At 41.5% G+C, this 24,311-nt stretch overlaps 1 protein-coding gene across 1 annotated transcript in view; it reads right to left on the bottom strand.

The window, feature by feature from the left end:
- Window positions 1-1,308: 1,308 nt before the first annotated feature.
- LOC143028444 (beta-1,4-glucuronyltransferase 1-like) overlaps window positions 1,309-24,311 on the bottom strand; it is a 115,150-nt gene continuing 92,147 nt past the window's right edge. The window contains exons 3-4 of the mRNA XM_076190549.1: window positions 13,461-13,666; window positions 1,309-3,084 (exon numbers count right to left, since the gene is read on the bottom strand). Of these exons, the coding sequence (XP_076046664.1) occupies window positions 13,469-13,666 (198 nt within the window). The 3' untranslated portion in view covers window positions 1,309-3,084; window positions 13,461-13,468. The remainder of the gene's footprint in view (window positions 3,085-13,460; window positions 13,667-24,311) is intronic.

Genomic DNA, 24,311 nt, shown 5'->3' with positions numbered 1-24,311 from the left:
TTCTACTTCGCGTCCGAAGTCACCACCTTTACCTGATGTACTCCGTATCCAGGGCAAATGACAGTCACTGTGTAATGACCACTGGATCTCTTTGGCCTCGCCTCCAGTTCTTATAAAAAAAACTGCTTCTTTTCCTTTATCCACCTCACCCTTACTCACTGCTGACGTCACTAAAGCTGACGTCGCTGCCAATGTTACAGCCCCGTTGGTATCACTGTTGACGTCACTGTTTACGTCATTACTGGAATTCTTTGTCATATTTGACGTTAAAGATAAATGTTAGTCCTATAATTCGTTCGTCAGTGTATTCACCTCGGATCTCGGATCTGCTGCAGTCTCTGTCGAGACAGCCAGACACCACCCTACGGCAGTGAGCTCAGAGCTCATTATTTGCCGATCTCTGGGTAGGTCTGAGACCACTCACACACCACACACCGGGACAGCAAGGTCACAACCCCTTGACTAACGTCCCGTACCTACTCACTGCTAGGTGAACAGGGGTTACACGTGAAAGGAGACAAACCCAACTTATCTCCGCCCGGCCGGGGAATCGAACCCCGGTTCTCTGGCTTGTGAGGCCAGTGCTCTACCAATCCGCCACCGAGCCGTGTGTGTGTGTGTGTGTGTGTGTGTGTGTGTGTGTGTGTGTGTGTGTGTGTGTGTGTGTGTGTGTGTGTGTGTGTGTGTGTGTGTGTGTGTGTGTGTGTGTGTGTGTGTGTGTGTGTGTGTATTTACCTAGTTGTATTATACGGGAAGGGAGCTATGCTCGTGGTGACCCGTCTTTGCATCTTTCAGCATCAAGTTTTTTCTTAAGATCTTGAATAGTATTTGCACACACTATTTCTTTATCTAAGTTATTCCAGATATCCAGCAGATATCCAGATCTTTTCTATAGTTATCCTTTTTGAGTTTCTTTTCATGACCTCTTGTTTTTCCATTGTCATTTTTTAGTAAATCATTCCTATCAAGGATTTACATTCCTTTCATGATTCTATAGATCAGTAGATCAACTCTTTCTATTCTCTGCTCTGTCTGTGTGTATTTACCTAGTTGTATTTACCTAGTTGTATTTTACGGGAAGGGAGCTATGCTCGTGGTGTCCCGTATTTATATCTCATTTTATCTAAACTATTGTTAAATTCATGTATTGTATTTGTACACACCACTTTCTCATCTAACTTGTTCCAAATGTCTATTACTCTGTGAGGAAAGCTATTCTTTTTCAGATCTCTTCTCTAGCTTTTTTCTTGATTTTCTTTCTGTGTCCTCTTGTATTTCTTTCATCCCATTTTATTAGATCCTCTCTATCAATAATTTCTATGCCTTTCATGATTCTGTAAATAGTTATCAAATCTCCTCTCTCTCTTTGCTCTAGTGTCTGTAGTTCAAGTTTTGCTAGTCTGTGTGTGTGTGTGTGTGTGTGTGTGTGTGTGTGTGTGTGTGTGTGTGTGTGTGTGTGTGTGTGTGTGTGTGTGTGTGTGTGTGTGTGTGTGTGTGTGTGTGTGTGTGTGTGTGTGTGTGTGTGTGTGTGTGTGTGTGTGTGTGTGTGTGTGTGTGTGTGTGTGTGTGTGTGTGTGTGTGTGCGTACATGCCTGCGTGAATTTCTTCGAGCTCATAATGTGCTCATGAATTGGTGCATGCGTGTCTGTGTGAACAAGATAATATATTCTCTTTTATACAAGCAGATAGAACATAGCCTCTGAAGCTACACTGAAAGCATAACTGAGAGTATTTAATCGATAACATCTAAATATCAACAATATTAACACTATCTACATTGTATCGTTATGATCATAAATTTCATAATCATCATTATTTACAAGAATGTTCCCGTGATGCAACCGTCTTCTACCAACACCGTCTCTACCTTTACAAGGCGTAAATTCACAAACTTCGGTTTTATAGAGTGTAGGCTGTAGTTAGCATGATATCTTACCGAACTGCAATTGCTGTCCTGTACATAACCATGTTTATCATACCCTTAAACAAGAGTGACAACCTTTATTGGTTCTGTTTAGGACTAGCTTTGAACCGGTTGCGTGACTGCATTCCAGCCGTGGTGGATTTTACCCGATCAAGGCTTCAGAAATAAGCCCCCCAAAAAAACCGTTCCCCCTTTCAGTTGCAACAAATCGTCTCTTCAGAACCAGGAAGGACAAAAAATTATGAAGAACATCATCATGTTCAAGGGGTGAACGTGTCCTATTTTTCCAGATTTAAGGAAAAAAGCCTACTAAGTGAGTCATGATATATTTTCCAAGATTCAGGGATATTTCACTTATAAACTTTACTCAATTCCTCTATAAGAGGACTATGATCCTTTTCTCCCGTTTCTCTGTCCCTATGACGTCACAAAATCCTAATTTCTCTTCTCTCTGATCATGAATCTTGACATAAAATGACGTGGCCAAACTATGGCTTCTGGCATGAATTCATGCAATCTATTCACGTCATCATTACGACGTTGGCATGACGTCATGTCGTCGACCCACTCTATCCTCTTCTTACTATGGATATTACGTTATAATTTCCCCTCATGTCCTTTTTCAGGCTAAGGACAAATATACTTAATTTTGTTGCGTCGAATTTTTCCTCTCAAAACGATTCGTACCCTTCCATTCTTTTTTCCTCCATCCACCTGAACTTTATATTATCTTTCCGCAATTGTTTTTCTATCTATTCTCTTTCGCTTTCCCCTTTTTCCCCTTTTTCTTTTTCAGTTATCTCTTTCTCTCTTCTCTTCCTCCTATTTTTTCTTTTTTCTTTCCCTTTTTAAGTTTTCTTTGTCTTATATTTTCTTTCCTCGTACATTTCAGTAACCTTTCAATTTTTCTTTCAATTTTTTCCATGTCCTCTTTTACCTTTCTTCTTTTTCTTCTCGGCCGATTTTCTTTCCTTCTTCCTTCACTTTCTTTTTCTTTTTTATTTCTTCTTATTATTGAGCATCTTCACATACTATTCCTTCCTTCGTCGAGAGGGAAAGGGAGTTGTTGTTTCTCCGTTCTTTCTTCTCCTTGCGTTCCTTCTATTCACCGACGTCTTCCCCTTTTTCTTCCTCGTCCTCTTCCACTTTTCGCGCAGCACCTGCAAAAGAAAACAAATGTTGAAAAATCGAGGAGATATTATGCAGAATAACGAACACCCAAGCTTGACCTATGATATTCGAGAACTAGACAAAGGTTTCTTTTAGTACTGATTAATAATTGCATTGTTCTTCAATACAACAGTTCTCCTGAACCATTAGTTTTTTGAACACAATTATGTTGATGGTACGACGACAATAAAAGAAACAGCTGACAGCACTCAAGACCGTTACAGAGAATGGAATGCCATGTTCCATGCGTTATGTTTCTGCTTTCTTCGCATTGAAATGATACCACAGTTGAAACCACAAAAAATAATGAAAATGAATAAATGAATATATAAATAAATTAATAAATAAATAAATAGATAAATAAATAAATAAGTGCTATCCAGAACGGAGCCAATCGAAAACGGCTATACTGTAGCCGATCTCGATTTTGTTTGCAAGAAGACTGTAACCGCAAACGAGAAGTTGCCACGGAAATGATTAAAAATCTCTTAGCAGCACCAATTATGAAAGGAAAAGTGACACCAAGTATAAAAGAGTTGAAAGAAGTTGTGTTCACTCGGTTTCCAGTTCTTAGTGTCCAGATAAAACGATAAAGATCTCATACCATAGAAAAACTTATAAATGAATGGCATCCAAACCAAGATTTGGTGGAAAAACTGGGATATTATTGAAATTTTAGAAATTCTATTTACCAGTAATGGATTATGTAGAACTGTTTGCTTTATATATATATGTGTGTTTCAGAATTATATCGTAAAAAATACCGTCTACATGAAAGTATTCCAAGATCTTGTTATATAGATTCGCTAAGAATATAGCTTAGTTTTGAAGTACTGTTACACAGATCAATTTAGAAATATTACTTGCCATATTTAGATTAAATTTCTTAAAGTATATGTAAAATATTATATGATATTATTATGTATTTGTACTGTGTTTATGTGTGTGTGTGTGTGTGTGTGTGTGTGTGTGTGTGTGTGTGTGTGTGTGTGTGTGTGTGTGTGTGTGTGTGTGTGTGTGTGTGTGTGTGTGTGTGTGTGTGTGTGTGTGTGTGTGTGTGTGTGTGTGTGTGTGTGTGTGTGTGTGTGTGCGCGCGCGCGTTAGTTCTCTGTGTCATCCTACCGTACTGACCGAAAGGAGAGGATTTCACATAGTTGCCGATGACGCCACGCCATAACCTTGCTATCACGTCATGACTTGACGAGACGTCAACCAATCTATGACGTCATTCACATGTGATGTCATTAAGTCAGAAATAAAGCCCAGCAGCCCTGAGGGCCATTACAATCATCGATTAGGAACTGTTATTGCAAAGAGTCCTCGTTTCGATAGATGATGGGAGAGGGAAGAGGTGAAGGAAGAAGTGGAACAGGAGGAGGAGGAGGTGAAGGAAGGAGAGGTGGAACAGGAGGAGGAGGAAGAGGAACAGAAGGAAGACAAAGAAGAAGAGGAGAAAAAAGAAGATCGCCAGGAGGATAAAAAGGAAGATGAGAAGAAAATAGGGAAGAGTCGACGTAAAAAGAGATGTAGAAAGTGAAGAGGAAGGGGATGGAAAAGGAGAAGAGGAAGGAAAGGAGAGGGAGAGGGTAAAGATAAAAGAGAGAAGAGTATGGGAAGGAAAAAGAGGAGAAGGAGAAGTAAAAGAGAGAAGACGATAAGGATTAGATGAAGGAATAGGAAAAGATTGTATCGACGGGAAGAAGGCTTAAGTCTAAAGTGAGGAAGAGAGTAAGGAGGAGGACTTGGAGAGGAGGAGGAGGAGGAGGAGGGGAGAAAAGGAGGTGGAAGAGGAGGAGGATGAATAGGGGGAAGAGGAGAGGAAGGAGAAAGAGAAGGAAGAGGAGAAAGAGAAGGAGTGAGGAGGGGAAGGAAGAAAACATGAAAGTTTATTGATCCGAGGAAAATTATAGAGCTGACGTAAGACCTCCTCGGTGATTTGAAGAAAAGAGGGAAGGAGGAAAGAGAGGAAGAGAGGAGGTGGAAGGAGGAGATTAAGGGAGTAAGAAGGAGGAAATAAAGAAGAAGGAGGGTGGAGGTGAAGAAAGAGGAGGTAAAGAAGGAGGAGCAAGAAGAAGAAGAAGGAAAGAAGAGGGGAGGTAAAAATAGAAGGAGGAGGAGATTGAGAGAGGAGTAGAGATAGACTAACGAGGGTAAACAGAAAGAGTTTAAGGAAATTTCTTTTAGTATTTTGCCATCGGTAACCAGTGCTTCTATTTGAGAAGAAAATATCATACCAAAGAGGAGTCTTAGAGGTAGGAGACCAGAGACTTAAGGAAGACAGTAAACAGGATGGATAATGATGTATAAGGATTGGATCCTGGTAATTGTAGTAAACTCGACTTACAATCCTGAGGTCCCGAGTTCGAGGCTCACTGACTCTTGGAATTTATTATTTCAAAGATATCACTACAACTAGCAATTCATTCTACAATATTTACCAAAGTACAGCAGGTCAAAAGTCTTGTTCAAATACTGCCATGCCCACTCATGGGGTTGGGGATTAGATGCAATCTCAGGTTGCTCGGCCATAGTCGTGTTTCGCTACGTTTCTTTACTTACAGTTTGTAGCAGGTTTTAGTCTTTTTTATGTTCTTTGCTTTGGCAAGTTGGTAGCAGACTGGAATCATTAACTTGAGGTTCTTAATTCAAGGGTCCGCGAGTGCTAGGTTTGATTTTTTAAAACATCACCAACTAGCACTTTATCCCATGCATATAAATATATATATATATATATATATACATATATATATATATATATTTATATGTATATATATATCTATATATATATGTATACGTGTATATATATATATATATATATATATATATATATATATATATGTATACATATATGCGGAAAAACACAAAGGAAAAAGATAAACTGATGACCAAGCGCTTTCGTCTATTCAGACATCCTCAGGGTACATAGAAATGAAAAAGGACACAAGAATATATACACAGAGTATAAGGTCAGGAAGGGAACCGGGAAAGGTTGTGAGGCTCTATTGTCGACCTGACCCGTTCGCGGCAGCGGACGTTTGGGCTACTACCTTTTTCACAATAGAATTGTCCAGTTTGTACATACCATGACTTAAATTTAAGTTATTGACAAATGTATCTTTGATCAGACTGGATTCTATTATATTTCTAGTCAAATATGACTTATTTTTAACAATTTCTTTAGCACCCTCCCAATTTATGCAATGATTAAAATTCCTTAGGTGAATAAATAATGCATTAGAAATTTGCCCACTCTTGACGCTATACTGATGTTGTTTTAACCTTACTTTTAATTCTTTTCCAGTCTGACCAATATAGCATTTGTCGCAATTTTTACATGGAATTGAATATATGCATCCTTCTTCCTTATAAGGAGAGTTTTTAATTAAAGACTTCTAACTGTATTGGAGTTCTTAAATGCCACTTGAATGTTGAAAGTCTTAAGAATATAAGGTAGTTTGACGAAATTCTCGTTGAAAGGCAGTACAAGTAGGTTTTTTACATTAAAGGTTTTACTAGCTTTTTCCTCGTAGAAAGATTTCTTTGCCGATTTATAAGAAATCTCTACGAGGTGCTTAGGATATTTTAATTTTGAAGCTATATCAAATATTCTTAAGAGTTCATCATCCAAAAACTCCGGACTGCAAATTCTATGAGCTCTCAGAAACATCGATGACAACACTGACTTCTTTGTCCTGCAATGATGAGACGAGTAAAAATGTAAGGATGAAAAGACATCGGTGGGTTTTCTATAGACGTCAAATTTGAAGGATCTTTCCTTTCTGTAAATCATTACATCAAGGAAAGGTAAATGATTATTTTCTTCTATTTCCATGGTAAATTTAATGGAAGGGACCAAGGCATTGAGTTTAGTTAAGAACAAAGTAGGATCATCATTTGCAGGCCAAATACATAAGATATCATCAATGTATCTGTACCATGTGACATAATGGGGGAGAATCTTAGGTAATAACTTAGTTTCAAAAAATTCCATGTAAAGATTGCTAAGAACTGGAGAAAGTGGGTTACCCATAGCCATACCAAACTTTTGCTGGAAATAATTACCGTCAAATACAAAATATGAGTCAACAATGCATAATCTAATTAAATCAATGATAGTGGTGGTAGGTAGTGGCAACTCATGTTTCTTCAATTCTTCTTCAAGGTACACCAACAAATCAAAAACAGGAACACGGGAAATTTGGTCCTTGGTAACCCCTTCCGGTAGATTGGTTAGGCTTGTGACCTGATCCAGCATCTGTACTCCTTGTTGTTGACAACGGTAGTTGACAAGAAAAGCAGGTGTTTTACAGCTCGCTCCTGATTGGTCAACGCGCTTGCTCAAGCTCGGCTCCTGTGCGAGATCTATCTTATTGCGTCGGCAGTATCCATGAGTCTCTAACCTCCTTGTATATTCCCATTTTCATGCCTTTGATGTATAATACCTCCAATAGCACCAGAAAATGTCGATCTATTTCCATGATTTGATAATCCCATTGATCTATTCAGGTGTTTCCGGGTTTGTTGAATCCTGTGGTTGGTCTCGTAGTGATTCTTAACGGTTATATTTTGTAAATGGCCGATAAAGCGTTTCAACAGTAGTCGTTTTCATTCCTATATATGATTAAAGCCCACAGTCCTCAAGGTAGAATGTTTGTTTATAGATTACATAAGTCTACTCTAGAGCTATTGACGTCTTCATTGGCTGTATCTTGATTATAAGTTGAGATTTTTTCTTGTTTTATAATACATATCGAACTAAGTCAGTGTAGTGTGTTGCAAAGACCGCTTCATCCTCCAGGGTGGAGAGCAGTTCTGTAGAACTATTAAGCTAAACTCGCGTTGTTGAATTAAGGTTCATTTAGGGATATGATCCCTAATTAGGTATCTCCTACTGTGCCTTTATTATGGATGTGTGTTCTAATTAGGGCTACGCACTAATTAAGACTAAGGACATTAATTGGGACCGGTCCAAGACTTTGAAGTATGTATCAGCGGCGTTCGGTGTGGCGATAGGCTCGGGATCGAGGGCTTGATTAATGTTGGTGATTACTGAGGGTTTGTTGGCTCCCAACACTCTCCGTGACTGGTAGACTCTCGTGGGAACACAAAGCAATGGTGGTCAGGGGGAGGTGTGGGGATGGGGAGATGTTGTGCAAGAGGAAGAGGAGGACAAGAGGACAAGGAGGGAAGGAGGAAGAAAAATTATGATGGACAAACAACAGGAGGACAAGGAGTGAAGGAGGAAGAAAGATTATGATGGACAAACAACAGGAGGACAAGGAGGAAGAAAAAATATGATGGACAAACAACAGGAGGACAAGGAGTGAAGGAGGAAGAAAGATTATGATGGACAGACAACAGGAAGACAAGGAGTGAAGGAGGAAGATAGATTATGATGGACAGACAACAGGAGGACAAGGAGGGAAGGAGGAAGAAGAATTGTGATGGATAAACAGTAGGAGGACAAGGAGGGAAGGAGGAAGAAGAAAGAGATGTTGAATGAAAGTGAAAAGGAATGAGGAAGAGTACATATATACACATACATATATGTATATATATATATATATATATATATATATATATATATATATATATATATATATATATATATATATATATATATGGCTTTGTGTAGCCAAGTAAAATATGATCTTGGAGCGAGGCGCAGTTGAAGGCTATTGAAGATTCATTTTCTATGATTTTCTTGCATAGACTATAGGACATACGTTTAACTGGTCGTATTCTGTAGGTTTATTTAATAGATCATTAATTGTGGCCGACGTTTCAAGGTCAAAGTTCTGTGATTTGTCGTGTTTCTTGGTTATATATGAGATGTGCGAATCATAGACATTATGCTGTTGATGAGGTTGTTGCTAATTGGCTGATACCGGCCAATGAGCTCGCGTGATGTTCTCACATCCGGGGAGCTCTCCTAGTAGGCGAAGCGATGCAGTTCATCTATTTTCATACTGTCATTCTTTTCCCTGATGGCAAGGTCTGAAGATCTTCTACCTGAATATTCATCGTTGGCTGTTTTGTTTGAATGAGGAAGGCATCTAAGAAAAGTAACCAGAGTAGAATTTATAGTTTGTGTCCATCCATCTATTACACTTTGTTGATAACGAAGTAGTGTTAGCTGGTTTCGATACATCATTTCCGTAGTGGCGTCCCTTCGCTTAATGCTGTCGCCTGATTTGATTTGATTTTTATTCGGATTCAATCATATATACAATAAAATACAATACATGTAAGACTCATATTATACATAGTAAATACAATTGTATATCCGAGGATGGCACAGAGAGTCAAAAGACTTATTTCAATTGTGGTCCTCACAAAAAATGACATATCATAACTAGTTAGGGGAACTCATCCTTTCCGCCAGTTTCATCAGAGGAAGTTTTCCAAGAAATATGTCTCATGGCCCTTAACTGATTAAAATATACCTAGCACCAGCAAAAGCAAGATTGATAAAGTGTGCTACGGTTTTAAAAGCACCTACGAGACTATCAATCAAAACTTCACCAATATCAACTCAAACAAAACGTTTACACCCTTCGTCAATGGCTCTCACGATTCTCCAGCTCTAATATCGACGATCAATTTCTTATTTCCCGGCGCGGAGGAGTCCAAATATTAGGAAAAATGAATTATTATGTATCAAATAAGGGTTTGTATTGTACCACCCGAATAAGCGTCTATAACATTCTCATGACATTGAGGGGTCTTTATATCATGGATGAGGGTTTATACTACACAAAGGATCCAACCGCACAAACATGGGGCAACGCTGTTGAAGAATTCAAACTCTGCTGCATGACAAGAAGTCATGCGTGGGCTAATTCCTGTTATTTCTTCTCCTCCTCTTCCTCCTCCTCCTCCTCCTCCTCCTCCTCCTCCTCCTCCTCCTCCTCCTCCTCCTCCTCGTATCCTCTTTCTTCTCTTCTTCATATTCATCCTTGTACCTGCTTCCTCATCCTCATCCTCCTCTTCATACCCTCTTCCTTATCCTCCTCCTCCTCCTCCTCCTCCTCCTCCTCCTCCTCCTCCTCGTATCCTCTTTCTTCTCCTCTTCATATCCATCCTTGTACCTGCTTCCTCATCCTCACCCTCCTCTTCATATCTTCTTCCTTATCCTCCTCCTCCTTATCCCTAACATCGTATCTTCCTCCTTCCTCCTATTCCTTATCCTCCTCCTCCTTATCCTAATCCTCGTATCTTACTCCTCCTTATCATAATCCTCGTATCTTACTGCTCCTCCTCCTCCTCCTCCTCCTCCTCCTCCTCCTCCTCCTCTTGTCCTCCTCCTTCTCCTCTTCTGCCTTCTCTTCTTCCTTCTCCTACATTACCCTTAATCCTTTTTCTCCACCCCCTCCTCCTCCTCCTCCTACTTCTCATTCTCTTGTACCTTTTCCTCTTCCTCCTACTATTCTCTCACTCCTCCCTCTCTTTCTTCTCCTCTTTCTCCTCCTCCTCCTCCTCCTCTTCCTCCTCCTCCTCCTCTTCCTCTTGATTCTATCCCACCTTCAACTCCCTGACCGCTGCCACCATCCTCTGAACGTGATGACATGGAACGTCCGTCCGGCCGTCCTGCTGAATGTGAAGTCACTTTGTCTCTTTAAGAGGTGCCTGTGTCTGCTTTGTTTGTGTGTGTGTGTGTGTGTGTGTGTGTGTGTGTGTGTGTGTGTGTGTGTGTGTGTGTGTGTGTGTGTGTGTGTGTGTGTGTGTGTGTGTGTGTGTGTGTGTGTGTGTGTGTGTGTGTGTGTGTGTGTGTGTGTGTGTGTGTGTGTGTGTGTGTGTGCGTGAGTGCGTGTGTGAGAGTGAGTTTGGGTGTGGATGGGTGGGTGAGGGTGTGGGAGTGGGAGGTGGTGATTGTGTACGTGTGTGCGTGCATGTGCGTGTTTTTTATTTATGCCAATGCCAGAGAGCGTGGATGGACGAATCGTTTGATGTCATGTCGACACGGAAGAGAATCTATAGTCGTTTTGAAGAGAGACGGGAGAGAGAGAGAGAGAGAGAGAGAGAGAGAGAGAGAGAGAGAGAGAGAGAGAGAGAGAGAGAGAAGTTATTCATCAAGTCGTCATGAACGAGAAAGTTATAGGTGTTTGGGTGGTAGCTCCCTAATATGAAGAAGTACTGGAGAAGATGTTACAAAATGCCACACTGAAACCAAATAACAGAATACGTGACTTGAGATCATCAAAACGTCACAGAAAAGTTGTATTAGCTGTCTAACTACAATAGATCGCTTAGGAGAAATCTGTATTCTGTTTTATATAGCACTGACTTTGATAAAGGTGGCGGGGATAATTCCGTGATAGCACTCAATAGTATTATCATGGGCGCCATTATCCTAAGGCAACAAGAATACGAGAGACAATCGTGACTCAATGTCATTATGGAGGTGTTTTATGACGCTATTGCCTTTGGAGAAAAGGTAACCTTTCATAACGTTTCTTTGTGCATGGAAAGACTCATGACGTCACACCACCGTTATGAGTAAGAGGATGTTCACTATCACCTCACACCGTTCTGAGCATGAAGGCGTGGTGCATGACGTCATGTCGTTAGGAGAGAACGAAAGGGACGAGCTACATCACGTCACATTGGTGGACAATAAGAGGAAATAGTGACGTCAAGACCTTGCACTAGGGGTGAGGGGACTGTTAAAAGGAGAAGAAGTGATGCCAAGTGATTACAGAAGGAGTAGAGTACAGAGAGGAAGACACTAAATTGGGCGACAACCTTCCCCGGCCATCAGCCGACCACGTGACATAAATTCGTCTTGGGGAGGATAAAATTAAGTCGCCTCGACAACGAGAACAAGTGAGGGTATCATTATTGTTATTTTATTGTGTTTGTGGGGTACATGTACACCACATTACCCTCTTTCACCCTGCGAAGCGTGATGAGGTGTCAGAGTCCCCAGAGGCATTGTAGACGAAGGAGAAGAAGGTAGAGGGCGAAAGGCGACATCTATACAGGCGGCGGCGGCGGTAGCGTCGGAGGCCGTGAGCAACGTCAATGGCGCTGGCATCGGCGGCGGTGACGTCGGAAGTGTGGCGGCCGTGTGTGACGTCAAGGGAGGCGAAAACGCCTGGAGGCGGTGAAGACAGCAATGTTGGAAGCGGTGACATCCCCGGCGTAACGACGTCGATTTGCGTCGATCGTGACGTCAAACTGCGGAGCTCGTGACGTCGATCTGCGTTGATCGTGACGTCGAGCTACGGCGATCGTGACGTCGATCTGTGTTGATCGTGACGTCGCGCTACGGCGATTGTGACGTCGATCTGCGTTGATCGTGACGTCAAGCGGGGAGGCGGTCGTGAGTGACGTGCCGCAGCGGCTGTAGCTATGGTGATGACCACAGCGGCGGTAGCGGCAGCAACGGTGGCTGCGATGGTTGTGGCGGCGACCACAACAGCTTGTCGGCTGGGTGCGATCGCGTCAAAAGCCCCAGGGTCGCCAAGGTAACACACGGGTGTATGTTACCTGGTGACATAGGAAGAGTGATGCGCGGTTTGGCTTGTGTAGTTTATTCTGATTAAGATACGTGTGCGTCGGCCTAAAGATGGACGTGGCGTGGTCCCCATGTTGGAGACCGACTCCGAAGGCCTAGCTACACGATACAGTACAGAGGTCAGACTGACTGACTGAATTGTCCAAATCTGACTGCCCTGCCCGCTCGGGTCAGGCGGTATATATATACAAGGGACAGACCTGAAGCCTTGACCAGATACGCCCTAATTACGATGACCCTTTCTAACCTCCGACCATTGAGTCAGACCAACTACCATACAATTCTACCATGCACCAATTTGCACCTTACGCACAAGTATGTTTGTGGGGTACATATACACCATAGGTCTGCCTTCGAATTATTAAGATAATTTAGCGTTGTCTCGAACAAACTGTAAAATACGGTCGTTATGAACGCGTTAACTGGAATAGTCTGAAACCCATCAGCAAGAAATTTGGAAGTCAGATTACTAAAAATCAACAAGGTTAATCAAACCAAAATCTATAGTGAACATCATTAATGGTGAATGAGTCAACAGCATGATAATACAAGTGATATCAGTATTTTTCATATCTATATTTTCAGTTTATAGTTTATCTGTACGTATATCTGTATTCGTTTGTATTTTTTACCTAGTTTTTCATAGGTCTATCTATTTATTTGTTCATTTGATGATATTATCTATTTTTTTCCTTGTTTATTCACTCATTTATTCATTTATCTATCCCTTTGCTTATTTATTTATAAGTTTTTCCACTTTTGTCTTCTTTTTTCTTAATCAAAGAGAGGTTTAATTGTTTCTTCTCACGAGCTACTACATAGGGAGAGTGTTGGTGTTATACTCACCGCCTGACCTATAGCGTGCACGAAGGTCTCTTGCCGTAGATGACATCGAGTTCGGGTTTTATCTTCGTGTTCAGGAGGATGTTCTGTCGAGCCGTGAGCAGGTCCCTCTGCTTGTCCCTCTTATGCCTCTTAATACCCGGTCGATGGACTAGAAAGGCCGTGTCCAAGATGTGGAACTCGTAGTCCAGAACGCAAAGAACGTACATCTGTAATAGCGAAAAGAAGATAGAGGTTAAGTTAGGTCAGGTGTTGTAATTCACAGGGAGAGGTGCCTTTGGACGAACTGTAAAAAGTAAACAAATTATTAAAAAACTATAGTAATGATGATAAAGTGAGAGCAGGTCAAGTCATTTGCTGTGGATCACGGGGGGAGTATCCTGGAATGATCTGTAAAAATATTAACTTAATTCAGCTCACGCCATTTGCTGTGGTTTGAGCGAGCCCGTATGGTGGGTGTTTATGGAAGACACACTTTGCAAGAGATAAAGTGGGATGTTTTAGCTTGTCAGAGGAGCATGGAGGTGGGGTAGTGGAATGGAGAGGCTACAGCTACTAGACTGGCGGCGGCCACTCTAATAACTGACGGAGCTCATAGGGGCTTTGAGGGCGGCAGAGGCGGCTCACAAGACCTTCAGGGGGCGCCGGTGGTCCCCGTCTGAGAAAAACAGTGGCGGGGCAGTCGCTTAGGTCGTGCAGGAGATCGGCATTTTCGGCACGGGAGTGGTTGCACCGGCAGTCTTCCGCGGGGCACCTGGGATTCGGTCATAAGAAAAGGAGAGGAGGAGAACAAAAATGAGGTAACACCAGGTCACGGAGATTAGTAACCTGGACCAACATCTGCGCCCGGCCAATCAAACTCGTGCTGATATTCATCTCAATGTTTGAATATCGCCGAACCCTGGCGGTGTTCTTGTAGTCTCATGACCAGCTTTTTCCTCATCTCTCAAATATAGTGCGCGATGCAGTCCATACACTTCACCTCGTAGACTTTCCCTGTTTGGCCCTCCTTGCACTCTCGAACTTTGACTTTCGTGAGAGCGCCGTGCAAGGTGTTGCTTGGTTTATGCGCCACGTTGACCCCATACCTCCGAAGCAGTCTTACCGTAAGCTCAGAAGCTCCCTTCACGTAAGGGATCGTCAGCCTTGTTGCCTGTGGCGTCACACTTCGGTCGCTTTCCCTTTGTGGTGCCGTCCATCTCTTCACCGCTTTGTTTGGGTAGCCACTGGCCCGGAATACCTTTCTCAGCCTTTTCTTCTCTTCTTTTAGTGAGTGAGCCGTTAAACACACTCTCTCCACACTCCTCCACAGCGTGTTCACCACACTCCTTTTGTGACATGCCGGGTAGTTGCTCTCGTAATCCAACAAGCGGTCGGTGGGCCTAGACTTCATGTAAACACTAGTGAATACATAGTGTCCGTTACGCGTCACCAGTATATCCAGGAACTGTAGGGAAGAGGCCAAACGCAGAGTATGGGAGTCCAATATATTTTACGTTTCGCCCAGCAGGGCTTCTTCAGAAGCGATTTTTGGCTGTTGCAGTCACTGCTGCTATTACTCATATCCAGGAACGGTAATTTGCCTTCCACTCCCTTCTCCATCTCAAATTGAATAGCCTCGTTCTTAGAATTGAGCTGCGCGGGGAAATCGTCAACCTGTTCAAGACTGGGAATACGTCGTCTACGCATCGTCCCCACAATTTCAAGGATGTTGGCGCTGCTACTAGGACTTCTTCCTCGAAGCACTGTGTAAGAGGCTGGTAGAAAAGAGAGGGTAGAAAGAGGGGTAGAAGACGGGTGATAGTGATTATAGTTCTCATTCAAGAAAAGATCAAACTTACAGACAAGCACAACTTAAATACTTTTGGCCTGGTATGAAGAGAGATATTTACTTACATATTGATATTTGCTTGACATATGCTGAGGTAAAAGAAAATACACATAAGCCTATGCTATCATATCCCATACCACAGAAGCCTTGTGAAAAGCTCACTTAGATACACTAGAGTTACCTATGATCTGAAAACGGATATTAATATGTATTTGTTGCCATTGATTAATTATCTTTCAATATTTTGTATTTTACAACCCATTCCCAAACAAGAGAGCTGAAGCAAATGCTTCAGTATTATATGAACAAATCATATGTAATTTCACTACTCCCAAGATCTTAGTTTCAGACAATAGTACTAAATCTAACAACAAAATCTTGGAAGCATTATGTAGGTTATTTAAGATAAACAGAATTGATATTCAAGTCAATCATCCTCAGAGCAATGGAGTTGTAGAAAGGTTAAATAAGAAGATTATCACTTGTCTTACAGGTTTGGTAAGCCTACATTGTATAACTTGGGATACTTGGATTCTTTGTGTGAAATGTGCACTCAATAACCAAATCAATACAGCTACAGGTGAAACTCCACACTATATTATCTACGGGGAAGACAAAATTCTCCCATATGAAATCTTGATTGCAGAACCGAAGCCAGTGTATAACATAAATGATTACATCTCAAGTAGGATACATACATTTCAAGCCATACACCAAAGAGTTAGGGAACACATGAAATATAAACAAGAAATGAAGAAGCAACAACATAAACTAGCACACAAAATAGAATTACAAATAGGAGATTTGGTCATGGACAGAATGCATACAATCAATAATAAACTTTCACCCAGATACTCTGGTTCGTATAGAATAAATTATTTTGTAGATGGAAATAAATACAAGATCTTGGACTTAGAAACAGGGAAGTGTCAGTTAGACATGTAAATGATTTAAAAAGGACTATGATAGAACTTGATAATGCTGATAATTGTGACAATAAGGACTGTAAGATAACTCTTTTTGAAGAAAAAAAACAAAATTACTGCTCTATACGCTTTGAGTTCTGAAGAATATCAGGAATATGTTCTGAAGAATATCAGGAATATGTTGATGATATTATGTATGAACTCAATATCAATACAACCAATTTCTACAGATGAAGACTGGATTTATGATATTGATACGTAAGGTGCATGCCTGGGACTGGAATCCTGTGCGACCTGAAGCCTTGCCACATCATCAAGAGAACCTGAAAATGGTAGATCATATCCTTAGTATAGTTTTAGATTTCAAAAACATCTCCATTTTCAAAAATAATATAGCTTCCATGGAAATAAAATAAATGAGATAGAGAGTAACATGTATCTCATAAATGCAAATTTCCATTACACAAAATAAAAAAAACTGTTAAGATTTATTCAACCTTTAAAAGTGAATTAAGAGAGAGACTCAAAAATTCTAAGTGGGTCACAGTCGATAAAATTTGATTGGAAAACGTAGTCTCACTCATGGCATACTTTCGACTATTAGCCCAATTACATTGTGAAACACACACCAAAGGGTGGGTAATATCCCATTCACACCAGGTACCACACTAAGCGAATCCCGGAGAAAATCCTCTGATACTGAAAAAAACAGTCACCCAGATCCAGAGCCAGTCAGTACCCATCTCACATCCACACCCACACACACAAGAGCCCAATTCACATAATCCACATACCATAACACTAGGTCAAGACATACGTATCGCATTCGATATTGTTCTCTATTCTGTAATCTGTATTCTGTATTCTCTCCCTCCAACCAGACAAGACAGCGCAACATGTGCCACAGGCCCTTGACAAACTCATATACCTATTCACTACACCCAAAACTCTGATCTCTGACAACGGGACTGAGTTCAACAATGAGATTCTTTCAAATATTTGTAAATCCTTTTTCAAGTCACAAAATGTAATACTTCTGCTCACCACCCTAGTTCAAATGGCTTAGTCTAACACTAGAACCGAAAGATTCTCAGTGTTCTTTAACGCCTTGCTTCTGATCACCACCCTCCTTAGGATGAACATGTCCTCATGATACAAACTTGCATTAACAGTGCCATAAACAGATCGATATCAGTATGATATCACTTCGTCCTCTTTGGCTCGGACAAAAGACTTCCCAATGACCTTCTTTCAGAGATTATACCAAGGTCAAAGTATCAAACTTCAATAGTCTTTTCAAAAGAATTCATAACACTCTTACACTTACAAAGGATGATATGGCACGTCTACATAACAAATCAGAGAGAGATTGTACATTTGAACTTATAGACATTGTTTACACCCTCAACTATACCCCCCTCAAATCTCTCCACTAAATTCACTGGACCTTTTTCGCATCATTGGACAGGAGTCAAATAATAAAGTCAAAGCACTCAGATTGGCCTCGACAAAGAGAACGTTTCGTCATCAGTTAGCACTACCCCTACTATAAAGAACCCTCACAAATCCTCTTAACTTCTTCCTCCTACTCCTTTCCCCCGTTACAACCCTCGCAGACAAGCCACCTCTTCATAAGATCGCATCTTGCCTAGATGAACGAAAACAGTATTTACTTTCACATGTTCTTAAGATCTCAATTTTATTTAAACGTTATTATTATTATCATACTATGCAATTAATCAAATCCATGTACAACTACATTAGATGTCAATGTCATATATATGTTTTTTGTTCATTAAGATTCGCTGAGGACAGCTATGGTAGGTGTGCCGAGCATCTGTTGCAAGACAATACCTATGTCTTTATATTTATCCTTGAGTTATGAATTATTCATTTATTAAAATAACGAGAGGAGGTAAGCCACTTGGATTATATGGGTGTCATGTGGAGTGTCTAAAAACGGAAGTACAGTGATGGTGGACTGGCTGATGAGGTTGTTTAATGTTTGTCTAAAAGAGGGTAGAGTGTCGGAGGACTGGAGGAGTGCCTGTATAGTTCCGCTTTACAAGGGGAAAGGGGACAAGTGTGAGTGTAGTAGTTTCAGAGGGATCAGTTTGTTGAGTGTAGTTGGGAAGGCTTATGGGAGGGTTTTGATTGAGAGGATTAGAAGATGAATAGAGGGAGTAATTGGTGAGTAACTTTGTGGGTTTAGGACAGGTAGGGATTGCGTGGATCAGGTTTTTGTGGTCAGACATATAAGTGAGAAAGCATTTGGAAAAGATAAGGATGATTTATGGGCCTTTCTGGACTTTGAAAAAACTTATGACAGGGTAGACAGGAAGGCACTGTGGGAAGTATTGCAGAAAGCTGCTAGAGTTTTTGCAAGAGTAATTAGAAATGGAGAGAGTGAGTAGTTTGAGGTGAATGTGGGACTTCACCAGGGATGTGCTATGTCTCCTTGGCTGTTCAGTTTATACATGGATGCGATGGTGCGAGAGGTAGACGCAATGAAAATGGGCCGGGGATTGGAGATGGTTAAAGAAAATGGAGAAAAATGGGAGATAAGCCAGTTATTGTTTGCTGACGTCACTGCGCTTGTAGCAGGATCAGAGGAGGGATTAAGGAAGTTAGTGACAGAGTTTAGAAAGGTGATACATTTTACTAAGGAGTATTTAGCTTACAGTCGGGCAGTTTTCTTGAACTAGAAAATAATGTCGGACAAAAAATTTGCATTTTGTATCATGAAAAATTCTAGGGGGTCAGAACTTTTTATTGCACGTACTATTATTGTGGACACAGTGTAAAATATTAATGTTATTCCTGTGTAATGTAGTTTTCTCATACTTGAATTTATTATTTTACGTTTTCTATAGAAAATGAAAATATATTCAGTCTTATTTACATTTGGGAATTGATGCTAAGAGGAGATTGTATGAAGGAATGATTTTGCCGACAACATTGTATGGGGCAGAAACATAAGAGAGGAAGAGAGAAGGAGTTTGAATGTGTTTGAGATGAGGTGTCTGAGAAGTATGATGGGGGTTACTAAGCTGGATAGAGTGCAAAATGAGGAGGTGAGAGGAGAACGGGGATGGTAAGGGAGTTGGGAGATAGGGTGGATGAAAGAGTGTTGAGATGGTTTGAACACATGGAAAGAATGAGTGAAGAAAGACTAGTTAAAGAGGTGTGGAAGGCAGAAGTGGAGGGAGTGAACATGAGGGGCCGACCTAGGATGAGATGGTTGGATGGGATAAAAGGAGCTTTGGGGGAGAGGGGAATGTCTGTTGAGAAAGGACGGGAGAGGACAGAAGACAGGGGTGAATGGTTGTATATGGATGTGGTTGTGATGCATGAGGTGGAATGGGTGGGGGATGAGGGGTGAGGTAATACGTGTGAGAAAAATTTGACGCAGCCCAAAGGGATTTCTCCCCGTCTTCTCCTTTTCTGCATGGGGGACGGAGAGGGGAGGGTCGCCGATTTTATGAAGCGGCCTTGCTGTGGATGTGCTGTGTCTTGCAACACTGCTTCTGACCCAGGGCAGTGGACAAGATGCAGGGATGACCCGTCATCCAGGAGGTGCCAAGATAAGAAGGAGGGTAGAGGGTGGACGGGAGTGGAGTGTATTTGGGATGGAATGGGTTGGAAGGTGTCTTTATGCCTTTTTTTTTTTTTTTTTTTTTTTTGACTACCTCCCTTGTAAGGGGAAAAAAGCCCTTGGTATATGTATGTATTTATGTATGTATTTACAAACTAGCTTAAATTTAAGTTCCTTTACTCCTTAATACCTCAGTTTAGTGATAGAAATTAGGTATACCACTTGACTGTCATTTAATACGTTAGAACAACTTAGAATAATGTGTTACGAAGGCGATATAATATTGTATACAGGCATGTTATCTACGTATTTTGCATGCGACCTGTGTTCGCTCGACGGCTGACACCGCATTAGTCCGGCGTATGACTAAAAGGTCGCTGGGTTTAAGTCGATGTCAGTGACAATCACCCTTACACGATAAGCTTGAGGAGCTACTTGATTTCCCCTTGGAAAACTATTTTATTTCGTATTGTGAAGCGTGTGTAATTAAGTTGGAAAGAGAAATGCCCCATCTTTTCAGTGGTGATGTAGTACCAATGATGACGTAGTGTATGTGAGCGTAGTGTTAAATATTGTGATGAGTTATTGTATTGAGTGCTCATATGGGGTTGTGAACAAAACATTTAGAATTAAAACTACGGAGGGAAATTTTGCGTGTTAGTGGGCCTCTGTAAAATAATTACTCACGAATGAAACTCACCCGAATTCACGTGGTTGTATAATTATTCTAATACAACTTCAGATGTTGGGGATCTGGTCTAAACAGAAATACATGGATACTATTTAATCCCACCATAGTTATTTTAGGGAATAAAGAACCCCCACAAATGGTAAGATTTAGAGCTATATATTATTGCATATGTAACTGTGTAATAGTTATTTAATAAATGTTAGGTAATAGAAAATAAAACTAACAATCTCTCCCATTCCCCCACCCCCACCCCCCGGAGCTTCAACGGTTTGATACGACGCGTTAACAAACGATGAAATAAAAGATGTAAAGTCAGATTGAATCGACGAGTTGAGACAACGGGTTGAAAAAAAAGGTACATGACCTCAAATTTATCTACATATTACCTCAGGGAGGAATTATTAGTACTCAAAACCTCATACACTAAAATAAGCCCAGTAGCGTTTCAGTGAACGCGTTCCTTATCACACCATGATCATACATCTACTCTTCTGCATCTACGTCTGAATGTGCGTTACTCGTCAAATGTTATAAGTTAAATTTTGTACATCACGTGTTGGCACACCGTTTGTCTCATTCTGTGCTGGCTATGCCTCATGGTCTACGTGCGCTACGTGTCGCATTTTGCACGTGTTCTACGTTTCATGTTGTCGGCTGCAGCTGGATAAGCTCCAGGCACAAACCACCGGTGCCATTCATCGATTCCTCCTCCTACTTCTGCTTATCCTCCCCCTCCTCCTCCTCCTCCTCCTCCTCCTCCTCCTCCTCCTCCTCCTCCTCCTCCTCATTCCTCCTCGCCCTCCTACTACTCCTCCTCTTCCTACTCCTTCTCCTCCTCCTCCACCCATTCCTCCTCGCCCTCCTACTACTCCTCCTCTTCCTACTCCTTCTCCTCCTCCTTTCTCCACCTCCTAGTCCTCCTCCTCTTCCTATTTCTCATCCTGCTCCTCCTCCTCCTCCTCCTCCTCCTCCTCCTCTTCCTCCTCCTCCTCCTCTTCCTCCTCCTCCTTCTCTTCCTTTTCCCTTCTCCTCCTCCTCTTCCTCCTCCTCCTCTTTCCTTTCCCTAGTCCTCCTCCTATTTCTCATCCTCCCTCTCCCCTCCTCCTCCTCCTCCTCCTCTCCCTCTTCCTCCTTCTCCTATTCCTCCTCCCCCACTCCTTCTTCTTCGTTGTACTCCTCTTTCTTTCCACCTCCTTCGCTGCTGCCGTGTCCCCCTCCTTTTCCCTTTTATTATCGGTTTCCTATTTCTCTTTATCCTCCTCCTCCTCTTCCTCCTCCTACTTCCATCTTCCTCACTCCCCTCCTCTTCCTCTTCATCGTCGTCATCCTTCTCTGCCTCCTCTTCCTTCCCTTCTTCCTTCTATTCTTTCTCCTCCTCTTCCTCATTCACGTGTTTCTGTTCCTCCACTTCCACATTCTCTTCCACATTCTCCTCCACATTCCCTTCCTCTTCCTCTTTGTTGCCTCAACCTTCTCCACTTTCTTCTCCTTTCTCCTACTCCTCTTCTGCTTCCCCACTCGTTCTTCTTCTTTGGCGTCCTTCTCACCTTCCTCGATCTCCTCCTCTTCCTTTACGTTGTTGGTTCCCTATATCTCCTCATCTTCCTCCTCCGCTTCCTCTTCCTCCTTCTTCCCTCCATTTCTATTCCCTCCTGTTCCTCCTCCTCCTCCTCCTCCTCCTCCTTCTTCTTCCCTCCTTTTTTATTTCCTTCTTCTTCCTCCTAATAGTCGTCTTCCTACTTTTCATCCTTTCTGCTTCCTCTTCCTCCTCTTCCTCCTCTTCCTCTTCCTCATGGTCTTCCTCGTATTTTTGCTCCTCCACTTCCTCCTTTTCCTCTTCCTCCTCCTCCTCCACTTTCTCCTCGTTGTCGTCCTCCTGTTACCAATCCTTCTCTGCTTCCTCTTCCTCCCTCTCCACCTTTCCGTCCACCTCCTTCTCGTATTCCTTTCTCCTTCCACTTTCCTCTGCTCTTCCTCTTCATTGTCGTCCTATTTTTTCTTCCTTTTCTGCTTCTTCTTCTCCTCCTCATCCTCTTCTTCTTCCTCGTCTTCCTCTTTCCCTTAATCAACTTACTCCATCTCCTCCTTTTTCTCTTTTTCATTCCCTCTTTCTCTCTCTTCTCTTCTTACATCTTTCTTCTGATCTTCCTTTCCCTCCTCTTCCTCTTCTTAGCTCTACTTCTTCTTTTCCACATTCCTCTATAAGTCTTTATTCTACAGCTACTCTCTCTCTCTCTCTCTCTCTCTCTCTCTCTCTCTCTCTCTCTCTCTCCTTTGTCCTCCTCTTTTCCCTCTTTTTCTTCCTTCTCCCTCGTCCCCTCTTCCCTTTCGTCCTCCTCCACACTCTTCTCCCCCCATTTTCCTCCTCCTCCTCCTTTTCTTCTTTCCACTCCATTTTCTTTCCTTCATCTTCCTCCTCATCTTCACCTCTCTCTTCTTTGTGGACTGATTGTCCTTCGTCAGGTTGCCAGCCGGCTATTTTATTCAGCTGTGAGAGACCTCATTTGATTGTCTAAAGCAGCGTTTCTCAACATTTGTACCCTTGCTTAACCTATTACATATATATATATATATATATATATATATATATATATATATATATATATATATATATATATATAAATATATTTTTTATTTTATTTTCATCGTAATAATAGGGTAGATAGGATGATGTCTATATTATATTATTACAATAACCAAGAATATGTCGTGCGTGTTTGATTATATTACGTATATGAAATTACATAAGAAATGAAAAGTGCATTAGCTTATCTCACTTGTTCTCGCGGAACCCTTAGGGACCTTTTGCGGAACCTTAGGGTTCCGGGGAACCCTGGTTGAGAAACGCTGCTCTAAAGGTTATCTTTTTGGTTTCGTTGGCAACTCAAGAAGTTTCGTTTCCGTGGCAACTTCTCGCGAGATTTGCGTGCGCCATCCTTATTGGTGGTACGTATCCCTTTGTTGTGGCCGGCGTCGATTTAATTAATTCATTCCCTGTGGCGGCTTCGGAGCTCTCTCGATCAACTCCTTCATCACTGAGGAACACTTCTCGTTTCATGATGGCTGCCGACCGACTCTTTCATTCACAAAGGATTACAAAGGCGGAGCATGCCGACAGGAGACCTTTTGGTCCATATATAGGTCGGATGCGAAAAAAATCATAATAATGATAGATAAATAGATAAATGAAAAAATAATAACTATAATAATGTAAATAACAAATAAAATACATAAATGCATATGTATAGTTAAATAATTAACAAACAGGTAAATAGTAAATAATAATGAATTGACATATAACTAATAACAAATGAGAATCAAACAAACAATAATAAACAAACAAACATCTCCGTGTCATCCTCTCGATAACAAAAACGTTATTCTTGAAATTTAGATTTTTTTTCCGGTGAGTTCTTCAGCCGAGGAAAATTCCTTTGAACAATGAAAAGGTTATATGTTTGATAAACTACTACGGAGCTGCCCGGTGGGTTAAATGTTCATAACGAACACCAGCCACCTCACAAGGAAAGACCAATTGCGTTTCTGGATACGAGTCACTCCCCCGTAGATCTGACGTGATGAGTATGGGATTTACCATTACTGTGCCCAATGTAACTTTCAGGCAGAATTGTACCCTAGAACAGTGCATCTGTTGCATGGTCCGTATTCACATAAACAAGGTGTTTTGATATTCCCATACCATGCAACAGTAGGAGCTTGTTTCCCCCCTCCCCCCACCAATACTTACTTTTACCACTTCAGGTCTCTTCTTTATTGAAACGCATACATACGCACATGCATACATATACCA

This window comes from Oratosquilla oratoria, chromosome 9, assembly GCF_046742065.1.
Source record: "Oratosquilla oratoria isolate Oo_2021 chromosome 9, ASM4674206v1, whole genome shotgun sequence".
NCBI lineage: Eukaryota > Metazoa > Arthropoda > Malacostraca > Stomatopoda > Squillidae > Oratosquilla > Oratosquilla oratoria.
The sequence above is the reverse complement of the archived record's forward strand: the minus strand, read 5'-3'. Positions and strand labels throughout refer to the sequence as shown.